The following is a 15,913-nucleotide window of genomic DNA, read 5'->3' as shown; positions in this document are numbered from 1 at the left end:
TCCGTTCCTTGATATAGGGTGTATAGTTTTTTGTGAAAAAGTTCATATTATAAGGTGTATCCCTTTAGTTGACACTTTTACCCCTCCATAAGCTACAGCCCACGCATGACCTTCCTAGAAAAAAAGATGGCAAATCCCCATCTCGTATATGCATGCTGTGCATGTGCTGTAGGTTTGTTTGGAAAGAGAAGATTACATCGTACTACTGTCCTTTTATTCATTCGCTCGTGTGAACCAATCTGGCCGCCTCTCTTTGCTCGTTCACATGGAGAATCAGCACGACACCAACTCCTATCCTTCGGCCACCTCGCATCCCATGCAGCCGGCGACCTCCATGGAACCGTCCACCTTGCGTCCCATGCACCCGGCGACTTCCCTTCTGGACGAGGAGGATACCAAGCCAGCGGACTGCGTTCCCATGGATGGGGAGAAGGTGAAGCCATTGGGGAAAGATGAGATGAAGCCGGCGGCCATGTCATGTTTCAAGTGTCATCAAGTTGCTGGAACAATGAAGGTCCCAGAAATTACTTGGCTGACAAACATGGGTGCGTATGTATGTTCCGGCTGCAGCGAGACTCGAGTTTTGTTCGAGCCGCTGTCAAACGAATCTTCACCGAGTAGCTCCGAGAATAAATGGAAGCGATTCGGACGCGGGATTAAAAATTAGGGAGTTTGTGAAAATGAAGTACACGTCCGCGGACATGTAATATTTGATCGACAACACAAATAAATTTATCGTGGCACCTCTATTTTGTCGTTCAATTGCATAAATAAATTTACTTGTGCTACTTCTATTGTTGCGAGTGACTGTAAAAAAAAGCATGAAGCCAAGATTATTGAAACATTGCCATCGAGTATACTCTAGTAATCCGGTTACATTATTCAAGCCAACCGAATAAACCCATCCACTAAGGATTATTGAAACATTGCCATCGAGTATACTCTAGTACTTTGCTAATTCGATTACATTATTCAAGACCATTCAACGGCTAACACTAAGAGTTGAATGGTGATCACTAAACATCATGTAAGGATTCAATGGCATCATTAACAATGTTTGCGGCGCATTGTAGTGCCACGGGGAGATCGCCAAGCCTCTCTCACACAGCCTTCCGCATGTGCGGAACTTTGTAGCGGTTTCCTCCAAGTTGCTTCAACACTTCTATCATGCAGGCTTGAAGAGTGAGGAAAATTCTGTTGCTTCTCTCAGCTGGATACTCCTCGAATGCCTGCTGCACCTTCAACACAATGTCCTCAATAGAACCTGCACAAATTGATAAATTCAGTGCAACTCAAAATTAACCGCATTCAAAATTTCTAAGTGCTACAAATACCTGGAGACAACTTCTGAAAAAGTGCCTGGAGCGCTGCAAAAAAACCTAAATCCAGAATATTTAGGTCAGGGGAGTTCGGAGGCTGGCATGTGAGACGGATGTCCCATCCTTCAGCTTGAGCCGCAGCGACAAATTCTGGATCATCTAAAGGGATATGCGTCTTTGCATTATCCTGTTGTACATATATTGGCATGCCACGCTCAGCCGCAGGCCATCTCGCCCTTATCGCAGGAATAAGAAAATTAATCATGTACTCCCGGACTACATTTTGAGTAACCGCAGGGAGTACTTTGGTGACCTACGCAATGCAAACAATTAATCACCATGTTAGAAAAAACAAAGTAGTCATCATGCGAATACAGCACTCATTACCATGGTTCCAACATCTCTGTTCTTGCTTTTTCTCTTTGCCGCTTCTTGGTATGTGAAGGGCCAAATCCCAAGTTTTCCATCAAAAATCATCGTGCCATTCGCATCAAAGCGTGGCCGAGCGACCGCGGCCAAAAACATCACCTACACAAGAATATGTATTATCATGCCAATCTTAACAATACAGATATTGAAACTAAAGAAAAAAAGATTTCTGACCTTCTCAATGAAATTTTTGCTTTGCGTGCTACGGTATGGATCTTCTTCATCGTTCGCCAAATAGTAATTCTGGCTACCGCGGGAACGGTAGAACCATTTCTCGTCAATGTGAATGACGTTGTACATCTCTTTGAATTTGGGATCCTGAGGAAGAGTATGCTCATCAAACATTGACAAGCAAAACCTTACCCGTCCTACCTTGTTTTCATCCGTCAATGTCGATTTGATGGCATTTGTGTGACGCCTCAACAGGCCCTCCTTCAAACGACGCCATAGTGTCGTCTTCGCCATGTGCAACTCATTTGCCAAATCTTTAAGAGTTGTTCTTTTCCTCAAATCCACTTGTTTGATAGCCTCCGGATCGAATTCTATCCTCTTGCGGCCACAGTTTTTTGCCCGTTTGTTTTCCAGTGCGTGTATTCCACCAGCTTCCTTACATTTCTTCCACCAGTTTTGCACTGTCCGCTGAGGTATACCCGTTAGTTCAAACACTTCTTTGGACACTCCTGGACTCAATACCCCAGCTTTGGTCCTCTCTAGAACCATAGCATATACAGTATGCTTCTCACGGAGTTGATACCACCTTCTTTTCCTAGTCAATGTACCGTTGGCATCTGCAGATTAAATTGATGATTAAACAATGTGATTATGCATGTACAGATTAAATTCATGGTTAAAGAATCTTGGTTATAGTTTACCTGAGGCTCCTCCATTCCCATCGCCTTCCACATTGTTATCTGCCTCTTGTTCTTGTTCTACATGCTCCTCAGAATCACCAACTCCACCATTCTCTTGTGCTTCTGCAATCAGAATTATGCTTACAAATTTGGCATATGCAACACTGAGAATATAAAGATGAATATGTGATCTGCATGTACACATGATCTACATGTACAACTGATATGCATCTACACATGTTCTGCTTGTACTGATCCTACTAGCATGGTTAACTAATGCAATGTTCAGATTATGGACTACCTTGAGTTGGACTAAGATTACTAGTCTCCTAGTCGTACACATGACTAACTACACATCATCCCACTACCAATGAGTAGACGCTAAGATTACTACTCTCCTAGTCCTACACATGACGAACTACACATGATCTAATCAGTTATGGTCATAATCTACACCATCGTACTGCTGCATCTAATCAGAACATAACTACTCTGCATCTAATCAGGAGCCATCAGGAGTATAACTGCTGCATCTAATCAGTTATGGACATGAACGACACCTAGGGCTACATCTAATCAGAACTACTACACCATGAATTAAAAAAAACTGCCACACCAATTTCAGATTACGTACCTACAGTTGGACGATCAACAGGCCACCTTGTCACCGGATTAGGGCCACGCCTTGACCCCGCAAGTCCAAGCCGGCGTCCACCGCGTGCATGGTCGCCGCTGCCGCGTGCATGCCCGTCGTCCTCCCTGCCGCCTCCCTCACCATTTCCCCCCACCATTGCTTGGTTCACGACTGAACGTACATGCTGACCAAGTCCTGATCCGCCAGCGCCTCCTCGTCCAAGTCCTGATCGACCAGCATTTCCTCGTCCAAGTCCCACGTCCCGACCCCTTACTCCACCTGCCAGGCCAAGCCTTCCTCCCCGACGCCGGTGGGAACTCTCTGCCACGTCTTCATCTATGATGACACCACAACACAATCAGCTAGGGATGGACAGAACGTATGCAAGAATGAATGAACCAAACTGGACATACCTTGGTCGGGTACGACCCACTCGTAGTCGTAGTTCAAATCGGCCGCATCCTCCTCCGCCTCGTTGCCAAGGCCATCCCAGTTGATCCACTCGTAGCGGCGACCAGCCATTGGAGATGACGAGCAGGAGAGAGAGATGGCGAGTGGGGGATAGGGAAGGTGATCGGGAGAGAGAATGATGAGATGGTGAGGTGGGGAGGGGAGGATTTATAGCCCCATCTTCTTCAATTTGAAAACGAAAATTTTCACATAGTGGCGCCATTGCCATTCCCTCCGGTGCTGAAATTTTTCCATGAACAGACTCTTCAGAAACTTTGAATTTGGCCGAGGCTTTTGCCTTTATGCAGCGCGGGAGAGAGTAAAGAAGCTGCGCGCGCCATGTCGCTCGCGGGAAAATGCGCGGGGACGAGGGAGAGGTAGCAGGGGAGAATAAAGTCAGAGAGGATATTGTGGGATTTTGTTATTCTAAATAAGGAAGTAAACTGCCTGGGATAGAGAGGATCATGATTTTCCTATTTTTCTCTCTAGTCTCACGTGTTTGCACCAGGGGCTTTTACGTCCAAAACCAACGAAATCTCCTCTCCCAGCCCGTGCGTTAATATTCGTGCTAGAAAACTATACACCCTATATCAAGGAACGGAGGGAGAATAAATTTTGTATTGTGAATGTTGATATATTTTTTTATAAACTCGGTCCAACTTGCACCCGTTTGAAAAACAAATACACCTTGTATAAAGGAACGGACGGAGTACTTCTTTAAGCACCTTTCTGGGGCAGCTTTCCCCATTCTTTTCTTCCTGCTCTCTCTCTTTTGCATTCCAATTGCATGACAACCAACCAGACAGGACGTTAAGCTGATATCCTCAAGAAAAAAAACATGTTAAGCTGCCTTGAAGGCGTGGCCACAGAATTTCGGCACACCAACCAGATGCTGCAGATGATTCAGTTACATCATTTGACCAAACAAAGCAGTTCCAAGTTTCACATGAATTTGGGCGTCCCAAGGATAAACTCGAAGCTGTCTAATTCTCCACCACAACAACACTAGATCATAATTCTTTTTCACCACTTCCCTCTGGCCTTCATCAAGCCACTGGAAACGGGCACCTTTATTGTCCCACAGCTACCATTACTACCAAAAAGTACACTTGCAAGAATAAACGCCCTTGAACGAATCGATTTCCGCTATAGGGACGCAAACTTTACTCGAATTAGCACAATATAGGATGGACCCTATTCGTCGGTGACGCACCCGCTTGAGGCTGAAGACACGAGCTTTATGTACTGCAAGAAGAAAGGAAATGAGAGATGTTTATATAAGGTCAACATTGCACCATCAGGAATGCCGGTACTTGAGCTGGGTACCTTCCAAAGTGCTCCACTAGTAACCTTGTGTGGGGGCGGGCTCCATTTCCTTCGCCTTTGTTCGAGCTGGTCTTCCGTCAAATCAACATCAATTACTTTCTTCCCGACGTCGATCGTGATTGTATCGCCATTCTCAACAAGACCAATTGGGCCTCCTTCCTGAAAACAGCTACTTTGTGAATAACACACCCGCAAATTTACCAATTATGAGTTGGGCGCTTTAACCACTCAGCCATGGATGCTTAACAAGGATCATCGTACATCGTAAATAACCAATTTTCATAGGATATTTTCAGTGGTTATTTTTTCGGTGACCCTAGCTTGTATACTACTGAAAGAAGTTGAACTGCCACAAGAGAAAAAATTGAAAATTACACACTATAGATTAATCTTGTAACCATTGGGAGTATTACAACACAGTACCTGTGCTTCAGGACATATGTGGCCCACAACAAATCCATGCGACCCCCCAGAAAATCTACCATCTGTCAGCAGGGCACACTCCTGTAGTAAAGATTAAACAATAGTTAAATATTCGTCAACTGTCGCAAAAAAAACTAATAGGTTATCCGAAGAAAGCAAGATGACTTCATGGCATGCGTGCTGAGCGGCACATAGGCGCGGCATGGACAGAAAAACAGAGACAAAAGAAGGTTGCAAGGAAGCTCTAGAGCATTCAAATGTGAAGAACAAATCAATCTCAAGATTTCGAAGAGCAATGTAAGTGGTAATATGTTCAAGAAAGCCCAAGATTGTTTGCCTTGAAATCTCGAAATTTTCAGGAGCTATGAAGCATAGCAGAACGAACATATGGAGCTGTCCAGATGTACAATTTGCATTAGCAGCTCTACTTCCAAGAATGAGTGAAGTATGATCATTTCCGGGTAGATAGGAGAGCTATTAAAATCCACAAACATGAATCAGAGTTTCGACTGGGTTCTTCAGATGTCACTAACTAGGTGAGATATAAAATAGCAGTGCTCTTATGTTATTGCAATTATTAAGGGCACATAAAAACCAGAAATACAAACAATGGCATGCATGAGGTAGCATTACCTTCCCAAGACCAGCCCCCATTATTGCACTTGTTGGAGTCAACATTTCAGGCATCCCGGGACCTCCTTTTGGTCCTTCTCCTCGGATCACTACAACCTTTCCCTGTTTTATAACCGTCGTGGCAATGAAATACTTCATGAGAGAATGTATGAGACTTGCCCTGGTAAACTACCAGCATAACTGAATGAATCAAAACAGCTATTACATTGAAACGGATGAAAAATGAAGTTATACGTTGAACCAACTGCAGATAATTGACTTGAGGAAATTCCGATATGAGAGAGAGAGAGAGAGAGAGAGAGAGAGAGAGAGAGCAATTGCATGTCCAAAATCACCTCTTCTGAATCATGGCCTTACAAAGTTAACACACATTACCTTGAAATTTGCTGGGTTTTCTGATATAGCTGTAATCATTGATTCTTCACCGTCAAAAACTAGTGCAGGACCTGTCATTTGATAAATAAAAGTTAAAATCTGCACATTATAAAGGCTCCAACGATTGAAAAATGGAAGGAGCGAAAAAACACCTGAGAAAAACAGTCCCTCCTTGCCAGTTATTTTTGCTACTGAACCTTCTGGTGCAAGATTGCCATAAAGTATCTGTATATGCCCAGTCGATTTGATAGGATTGTCGAGCCGTCGTATTATTTGCTGAGTCAAATAACATGTGTACAAACGTTAGTACTCAAGGAGATGGAGTGGGCTGAAGAACTCAGGATTGAGCTTTACCTGTCCTTCCGATAAAGGTGGGAATATTTTAGCATTTTCCGCTAGAGTTTTTCCAGTGACTGAAGGGCAAGAAGAAAAAACATGTCATTAGTCTATAAAAAGGAGTTCCTACATGACATGATGGACGATCATTGACTGTACGCACCAGTCATACAATCCCCATCAAGAAGACCTTGTTCCAAGAGATAATGAATTACTGCAGGTGTTCCACCAATCTACAATGTCATTACAAGCATAAATTATTTGCATGGTTTTCTATGAACATGATAGCAACAAGTGTACAGTAAAAGTGTTAATACTCCCTCCAGTCCTTTTTACTCTGCATATAAGAATTGTCTGAAGTCAAACTTCATAAAGTTTGACCTTATTTATATGAAAAAATATCAACATCTACCATGCTAAAGTTATACAATATGAAAATTTAAGTCATGACACATCTACTGATATTGATTCATATTGTGAATGTTGGTATTTTTTTCTATAAAGTTGGTCAAACTTTACGAGGCTTGACTTTAGACAAATCTTATATGCAAACTAAAAAAGACCGGAGGGAGTACAACTTATATTCTAGAAACTTAGTGATTAACAAGAGTGTTAGGTTTCCTCGATTGGCTTAAGTCCTTAAATTTTCAACTTCATTATGTGTGGTCAAACCAGAACGAAGTGAAATCAAGTTTAGCGAGTATTTACCTTATGCAGATCCTCCATGACATACTTTCCACTAGGCTTAAGATCTGCAAGAAAAGGAACTTGGTCGCTGACCTTCTGGAAATCATCAAGAGTTAATTGCAAACCCACAGACCTGAAAGGGGAAGGCAATGAGCATTTGTCTAATTAAGAAATTAAAAATGGACAAGAAGATGATAACCCACCTGGCAATAGCAATCAAATGCAGTACAGCATTAGTAGAGCCACCAAGTGCCATGATAATAACCATTGCGTTCCGCAATGACTTCTCAGTTATAATGTCTCTAGGCTTCAAATCCATCTTTAACAATTCTAGGAGATACTTCCCAGCAAGACGGCATTCGTCTAATTTTAATGGGTCTTCAGCAGGGGTTGAAGAGCTTTGATAAATAAAACACAGACGAAATGATAATAATTTTAGTCAATCCATGAAGTCAAATCAAAGTGAAATGGTTAAGAGGAAACACAATGTTTTGCCTAGAATTAATAAGAAGTTTCCAGATGTTATTTGCACCTGTATGGAAGGCTCATGCCCATTGTCTCAATAGCAGATGCCATTGTGTTTGCTGTGTACATACCGCCACAAGCACCTGCTCCTGGGCATGAGTTGCGGAGCACATTCTTTCTTTCCTCGTCACTGATTGATCCACTAACAAATTCTCCATAGCTCTGCATATAGCACATCAAAATAAGTAAGCATAAGTTGTACAATGCTGCATAAGCAGCTGCGTGTAAAAAAGAAACCGAGTTGACGAACGTAAAAAGGTGATACACTTACCTGGAATGCAGATACTATGTCATATGAATTGCCCTGAAAGTGTCCAGGCTGCACAAATAAAATCTCAAAGTCAGAAAATTATCAGAAACATGTAAAAGCAATACTGAACCGACACACATTTAACAGCGCACATAGTTACACCAAACTGTGTTTCCAGCATGAATCTCCATCCAATTGTTATTTATAAACGGAACCATTTATGTGTCCCAGAAACAGTTCGGTTTCATCATAACTCTGAGTCACATCTACAGACTAGTAAAACACGAAACAAAGAGCATTCCCGCATGTGTAGTCAGTAGATTTATAACAAGAAAATAGGGGTAAGATTACCTTAATAGTTCCACCATAAACCATGATACTTGGTCGATTTAGCCGTCCCATTGCCATTATTGTACCTGGCATCTGCAATGTGAAGTGCCGCTAAATTCAGACCCAACAAACATCCAGACGTCACAGTTATTTTATAAGCCCGACTTGTGTACAAGGTAAGACATGAGATAAATTGAAGTACTGGAAAGGTACAAAACATGAGTGTTTTCTCATTCTTAAACATTACAGTAAAGCAGACGCATATGAAACTAGAAACTTGTTCCACTGCTTTTGTTCGTGATGAGATGGAAAACATACACGAAACCGAGATAAAACTCCCAACTTCATTCTCAAACGAGGTGGGGCAGTACACCCATTTCAGAGAAAAATCCTGACAGCAGAAAGGATTGTGATGTTACCAAAACTAGGAACCGTGGTTTACAAGTGAAGACAGACCCGGTTAATATTGTTTCGTTTTCCAGCGCTGAGCTAAAATACATGAGATTTGTAATACCACCGTGGAGAGAGCTGCAGTTTCGTCTCTACTATAACAGAGCAGTGAAGAACAGATTGCAGATTTTCAGAAGACCTAATCGCTGTTGAGTTAGGTAGGAAGGATAACAACAGTAGGCAGTATAGGGAGCTCACTGACGTTCTTATCGCACCCAGGGATTGAGATATTGGCGTCGTAGTGCTGCGCCCCCATGACGGTCTCTATGCTGTCGGCGATGAGGTCGCGCGACTGGAGGCTGTAGCACATGCCCCTGGTACCCATGGAGATGGCGTCGCTGACCCCGACGGTGTTGAAGCGGAAGGCGACCATGCCGGCGTCGCGGATTCCGTCGCGCACGGCCTCGGCGAGCTGGAGCAGGTGCATGTTGCAGGTGTTCCCCTCGTACCAGACGGAGGAGACCCCGACCTGCGGCTTGCGGAGGTCGGCATCGGTGAGGCCAACGCCGTAGAGCACGGCCTGCGACGCCCCCTGCGACTTGGGCTCCGTGATGCGCGCGCTGTACTTGTTGAGCTTGGGCTCGTCGGAGACGGCGGCGGCGCGGACGCGCGTGGCGAGGCGGCGGCCGGAGGCGGGGGTGGGGGCGGCGGCGGGGAGAGAGGGGGATGTGAGCGCCAGGGACTGCATGGCGTCGGCGGGGGCGGTGAGGTTTGGGATGGGGTTTAGGGTTTTGGAATGGGGTGGGGGTGGCGAGTAAGGAAGGAGATGGATGTGGACAAGGGGACGGCAGCGTCTGCTGGAAGAGGAGGAAGACGACGCCAGCAGCGCCAGCGCGTGCCAGGTCGGATTTATTTTTATATGGAAAAGCCTTCTGGCGCACTTTATTTTGAGAATTGAATAAGTTTAGGCAGTTCAAAATGTTGTCACGACAAAGTTAGCTTTTGGGATGCCGCGAACTGCGCGGAGCTCTGGTTAGGTTTCTTGTTGTTGTTGTTTTTTTAAGTTAGCAGGATAGCTGCTAAGATTCCATTCGGAAGAAATATGCCCACGCTGAGAATTGCTCGGTTTATTAAAAAAAAACCAGGCGAAAACCTAAATAATAGGCAACTACACCAAGCTGAGCTAGGTCACTAGCATCACAGGACATATAAAAATGCCAGAAAAACAAAATATGATAGAGCAAAGCACATCATAGGCCATTGCAGTATCATCGTACATCCTCCATCGCGCTCGTGACCCGACAACTTTGACTTCGCTGTAAGAACACATGAGCACCCGCATCCGGCATGTCCGTCACAGTCGTGTTCTTTCAACCTCATTGACATTGGAGAGAGAAGACATGTCCGAAGAAAGCACACATGTCGCTCCGATCCCGGGAGGAGGACGCTCCCTGCATGTCCATTGTGCTTCTGTTGCCCACCACCGTCGTGCCACGGCCAACCACGGACGCGACCCTGACCATCCAGACCACTGCCAACCAGGTGCGCCCACCAAAGACCCTCTCCAAAACTATGCTTCCAGCGAAGTAAGGCCGCCAAGGCCACCTGTAACAGCTCGAGACCGACGCCCCAGATGCATTCCATATATTTGGTTATCGCCGCATTAATTATTTGTTTGTTGCATTCATCATCGCATCATCCGCATTGCATCGGCGCTCCGTTGTCATCTTTTTTCAAAACTTGCATCCTTTAGTAGTCGTCGCTTCTTTTCGTTGACCGTTCCAAGACCAACCACACACTTGCACGCAAATGTCTTGTCTCTCGGCATAACCCACATACCTCCTCGCGCACGTTCGGAAACTTTCCCGAACCCAAACCGCCCGGTCATCACCGGTGGGTTCGGGTCAATCCCAAACATCCTCAAACATCTTTGGTTCTTTCTTTAGACCAGACGGAGCCAACCGATCTAAATCGGAGAGCGCCAAACCTCTTCCTTTCCCTATATATAGTCCCCTGGACCTAATTTGGACAACCAGACCTAATCCCTAAAATTCCTCCCCCTGTCCGGCGCCGCCGCCAGCCTCCTCCCACCTCAGGATCTCACCCGCCTGCCAAACCACCGTCGTTGTCTCTGTTGGGGAACGTAGTAATAATTCAAAAAAATTCCTACGTGTCACCAAGATCAATCTAGGAGATGCTAGCAACGAGAGACAGGGAGTGCATATTCATACCCTTGAAGATCACTAAGCGGAAGCGTTACAAGAACGCGGTTGATGGAGTCGTACTCGCGGCGATTCAAATCGCGGAAGATCTGATCCAAGCGCCGAATGGACGGCGCCTCCGCGTTCAACACACATACAGCCCGGGGACGGCGCCTCCTTCTTGATCCAGCAAGGGGAGAGGAGAAATTGAGGGAGAACTCCGGCAACACGACGGCGTGGTGGTGGTAGAGCTCGTGGTTCTCCGGTAGGGCTTCGCCAAGCACTACGGAGGAGGAGGAGGTGTAGGAAGGGGAGGGCTGCGCCAGGGGCTGAGGTCCAGCTCCCATGCACCTCCCCACTATATATAGGGGTGGAGGGGGCTGGTTTCTTGCCCTCCAAGTCCATTGGGGCGTTGGCAAAGGTGGGAGAAAAGAAATCCCATCCTTTCCCTTCCCCACCGATTGTTATCCCCCCTTTTTAGGGATCTTGATCTTATTCCTTCTAAGGAGGGATCTTGGTGCGCCTTGACCAGGGGTGTGGGGCCTTGCCCCCACTACCCAGGTTCATGTGGGTCCCCCCATACAGGTGGGCCCCACTTCGGAACCTTCTAGAACCTTCCCGGTACAATACCGAAAAACCCTAAACATTTTTCGGTGGCCAAAATAGGACTTCCCATATATAAATATTTATCACCGGACCATTCCAGAACTCCTCGTGACGTCCGGGATCTCATCCGAGACTCGAAACAACTTTCGGTAACCACATACAATTCCCATTACAACTCTAGCGTCACCGAACCTTAAGTGTGTAGACCCTACTCCATTCAAAAAAAGTGTGTAGACCCTACGGGTTCGGGAACTGTCGTGGGATTGTCACGGCAGATGTCCTAGTGTAAGGACTTAGTCATGAGGCCAACGCATCTATGTGGTAGCTTGAGAGGGGTTGAGCGGAATCGAGAAACGCAACACAAGACAGGGATTTAGACAGCTTCGGGCCCCGGGAAACATCATCCGGTAACAACCCTACGTGTTGTTTGAGGCTAGGTCTCATTATCATCATGAGGGAGTCGCCGTAAACTGGCTCTTTGTGTCTAGCCCTAGAGATTGTTTCTTCTTGCCTCTCTCCCTCTTGGGGAGCCCTGCCCCTCCTTATATATGTTGAAGGGGCGGGTTACATGTGGAGTCCTATTAGGATTAGGACTAGTCTATCTCTAATACAAACCGGATACAAGTCCAGGTCTTAACTCCTTGTAAAATAAATATTCCTCACGCCTTTCCTCTTAAACCGGCCCACCATAACATGAGCCGGCCTTCTGGGCCTTGGGCCTTGTCACCGTCTGTCCCGCCCGCCGGGTTACCAGTGAATCATAATGTTCAGTCAGGTTGCTTGTAAACCGTCTGGTCTGTGCGGGTCGCCGGTGAATCGCCAAGTGTCAGCGGGTCTCCAATAAACCGCCAAGTCCGGCCGGGTTATACTTCCGGCCGGTTTACGCCGCGGGGTATATCCCCGACATTAGCCCCCAGATTAATTTGGATTTATCCATGTTAAACTGATCCTGTAGAATAAACACAAGAACAAACTTGACAGATTATGCTCCGGGTTAAGAATTCTTGTAAATCGGCACCTGATCATCCTTAATTCCTTGTCATTTTCCTTCTTCTAGAAAATCCAGGTCAATAAGCCAGCTTCATACTCAATTTGCTGACATTGGTTTCTCATAGAGAAATATTGTGAAGAATAATCCACTTGAGTCGGCTTTCAAAGCGCCGGCTTAAGAAATATTGGTCTTGAAATACTCATCTGATATTCAGCCGGTTTGAAGATTTAAAACTTGTTGGTTTAATATTACCAAAATTGCCGGCTTGTAAATATGGATGGCACCGAGTCATAATTGTTACCGACGCCGGGTCATAATTGTTGCAGACACCGGGTCAATCTGGTTTGCTCAGAACTAAGAATTTGAAGATTTTTCTCCCTTATATCCATATTACCTGTAGCCCCCAAGTCTTGAGCAGAACAAAGTGATGGCTTAAGACTTGTTTCCATATAATTACTGCCACTTTGAAGAAATCCATGTTGTTCATCTCAGTCACTAGTAAAAACTGAATACTCCATATATGTAGCCCCCAAGTGACGGGTCATTATGCAATAATGAGCATGGACTTTATAAATATGATCATGTAGATTTGAACAATAACGTGTAGTCCCCAAGGGCCGGCTCAGTAAGATAATATTGAGCTGGTACTTTATATATACTTCTTTGAAAAGAACATCATATAATGTAACCCCCGTCATGGGGCTTGAACCCACGTCCACAAGGTTAAGAGCTTTGTGGTTTACCAACTGAGCAATGGACCTTTCAATATAATGGTTTTAAGACTTGTGTACCTTGAATTGTTGACAGGAGCAATTGGTAGCCCCCAAGGGCCGGATCATTATGATGTGATGAGTCGGGTTTAATAAGGCCAGTAAAAATGACTTTGCATTAGCCCCCAAGTGCCATGGTTCATGCTGGCAGTGACATGGGACTTGCATATTTGATGTAATCTCAATTTGAATAAGGGATTTTTACATCTGTGCCCCTGGTTCCTTAGCTCTACTCATTCATCCCCGCGCTCTTAACTTTTGCTCAATTTTCCCCACTCCCTTGCCAGAAACCCTCATAACTGGGCACAACGAACGTTGCCGTCGGGTCAAAGGCTTGACCGTTAACTCTGACTAGTGGGGCCACGCTGGACTGTGCCGCGTTGGGTGGTGTCGCTGTTCGACCATTGGGCCGTGGTTTCGTTGGGCTGTCCCGTGCATTAAACGTATGTGCGCGCCGCGAGGACAGAAGCCTGCTATGCATGCACCCAGCAAACCCTGCCTGCATGCGTCGATCGAGCCTGCATGCGCCGATGCCAATATGTAGCTTAAATAGCCGTAGTGCTACGTGTTATTTGGTCGTGGCAATAATGGGGTCAAATGTGAAGTTAGTAGCCCGTTTTCAAACCCACCGCAGCATCGGGAGTGTACACGCGTGGGAAACGGTGGTTTGAAAAGAAGAAGAAAAAGAAGCTAATTGCACGCGTGGGAATCCGTGGTCATACCCTATATTATATGAACAAAAAGAGACAATTTTTGAAGAGCTTGTGGCCATTTTGAATGATAAAAATAAATTTGGCCCTTAAAAAGTTGGTCATTTTGCATGATAAAAAGAGGTAGAGGGCTTGTGGCCATTATACAAATGCAAAATGACCAATTTTTTGATAGTTTGTGGCCATTTTACATGATAAAAATAATTTTAGCCATTATAAATTTGGTCATTTTACATTTGTATACAACAAAAAGAACGATGCAAAAAATAGAGCAAACGATGCAAAAATACAGAGCTAGCACGTTCACAAAAACATAGCAAACGATGCAAATTGGGCCAGCACGTTCACAAAACCAGAGCAAATTGGGCCCAATAACAACGTTTTTTTCACGGAGTCAGTGGTGGGCGAGCAGCCGAGCACAACCAATAGGATCGCCTCTCGTGGATCGCCCCACGATCCAACGATGCGGAGCCGTCCTTGTGATCCAACGGCGCGGAGCCTGCACACAGCCAGCCCACCTTGTTCCTTCTAGAAGGCCAGATCTGGGGTTGTGGCTTGGCGCGAGGGTATGATCGGACGGCTGACGTTGGGAGCTAGGGTTAGGCGAAACCCCGCGGGGTTTAGAGGGGTTTTGAGCTGGTCAACGGGGTTTCGAAGGCTTTGACTGAGCATAACTAAGTTAAAAAAATCGAAAAAATATGAAACCTTCGCCGTTCGTCGTTTTATAAGACAAACTAACGAGGAAAAATACTAAACTTGATTTATGGTCATTTTCATGAAAAAACCCTAGCTGGCACAATCAAGATCAAATGAGCACAATTAATTTAAAAAAAATCTAAAAATATAAAACTTGCGCACAATGTTGTCTTATGTGACATGTTACCAACCAAAAATCATAAACTTGCTCTATGGTCATTTTCATGAGAAAACCTTCACACATATGAGCTATCATGTACATGATTTCATAGAGTTCAAGGAGAGGAGGTGGTGTTACCTTCTGTTTTTGAAAAATTTAAAAAACCAAAACAATCAAAAAATATTGAGACTTCGAATCTACACTATGGAAAGTGAATATGTGTTAATAAAAAAACATTTGGCTCATTTAGAGTAGGTTCAAAAAAACTTGATTACAAATGGGTTGTTTACCCTAGCCTGGGAGCTCATTTGGAGGACATTTTCTCAAATTCACATTTATTTGACCTCCTCTAGATCACTTCAAATTTGCGCCCCAAATGCGTCGGCGCGGACGTCGAACGGACGCCACCCGTGCCTTCTCGCTGTCCGCCGCGTCCCCACCTGGCAGCCGCCCACTCGCGATCAGCTTAATTTATGACCACGGCCCACGCGTCAGCAACCGCGGTCGCCCTTTTTTAAGCCGACCATGTGGCGGGGCCATCCTCATCCAAACTCGCCGTCCCCATATAGGCATGCTCGCTCCCCCGTCGCCGGCAAACCCTAGCAAAAACCCTAGCCAACCCTAGCCAAATGAGGCTCTTCTCCGGCGCCGGCAGTAGCAAGTCCAAGGGCAAGGCCCCCGCCGTCCCTTTCCCCTCTGAGGCGGTCTACCGCGAGAGCGAGGAGGACGAGCGGCGCAGGGTGGAGGTGGTGGAGGAAGAGGAGGCTCGCTACGAGGCGGCCATGGCGCAGGCCCTCGCCCTCTCCGCAGTCGGCGATTGC

At 45.6% G+C, this 15,913-nt stretch overlaps 2 protein-coding genes across 2 annotated transcripts; both read right to left on the bottom strand.

Annotated features, from left to right (window-relative positions):
* Positions 1–1,595: 1,595 nt before the first annotated feature.
* Positions 1,596–3,788, bottom strand: LOC109753911 (uncharacterized). Its single transcript, XM_040395873.3, has 5 exons — positions 3,647–3,788; positions 3,234–3,569; positions 1,923–2,722; positions 1,707–1,847; positions 1,596–1,632 (listed from the first exon to the last, which is right to left on the bottom strand). The coding sequence occupies exons 1-3, from the start codon at positions 3,753–3,755 to the stop codon at positions 2,610–2,612; spliced, it is 558 nt and encodes a 185-aa protein (XP_040251807.2). The 5' UTR covers positions 3,756–3,788; the 3' UTR covers positions 1,596–1,632; positions 1,707–1,847; positions 1,923–2,609.
* Positions 3,789–4,554: 766 nt separating this feature from the next.
* Positions 4,555–9,843, bottom strand: LOC109753915 (dihydroxy-acid dehydratase, chloroplastic). The gene is made up of 14 exons (XM_020312835.4): positions 9,221–9,843; positions 8,590–8,661; positions 8,260–8,307; positions 7,996–8,150; positions 7,667–7,861; positions 7,485–7,596; positions 6,940–7,009; positions 6,795–6,853; positions 6,593–6,716; positions 6,441–6,511; positions 6,066–6,167; positions 5,433–5,513; positions 5,010–5,168; positions 4,555–4,928 (listed from the first exon to the last, which is right to left on the bottom strand). The coding sequence occupies exons 1-14, from the start codon at positions 9,704–9,706 to the stop codon at positions 4,878–4,880; spliced, it is 1,785 nt and encodes a 594-aa protein (XP_020168424.1). The 5' UTR covers positions 9,707–9,843; the 3' UTR covers positions 4,555–4,877.
* Between the last annotated feature and the right edge of the window lie 6,070 nt (positions 9,844–15,913).

This window comes from Aegilops tauschii, chromosome 7 (assembly GCF_002575655.3).
Source record: "Aegilops tauschii subsp. strangulata cultivar AL8/78 chromosome 7, Aet v6.0, whole genome shotgun sequence".
Lineage (NCBI taxonomy): Eukaryota > Viridiplantae > Streptophyta > Magnoliopsida > Poales > Poaceae > Aegilops > Aegilops tauschii.
The sequence above is the reverse complement of the archived record's forward strand: the minus strand, read 5'-3'. Positions and strand labels throughout refer to the sequence as shown.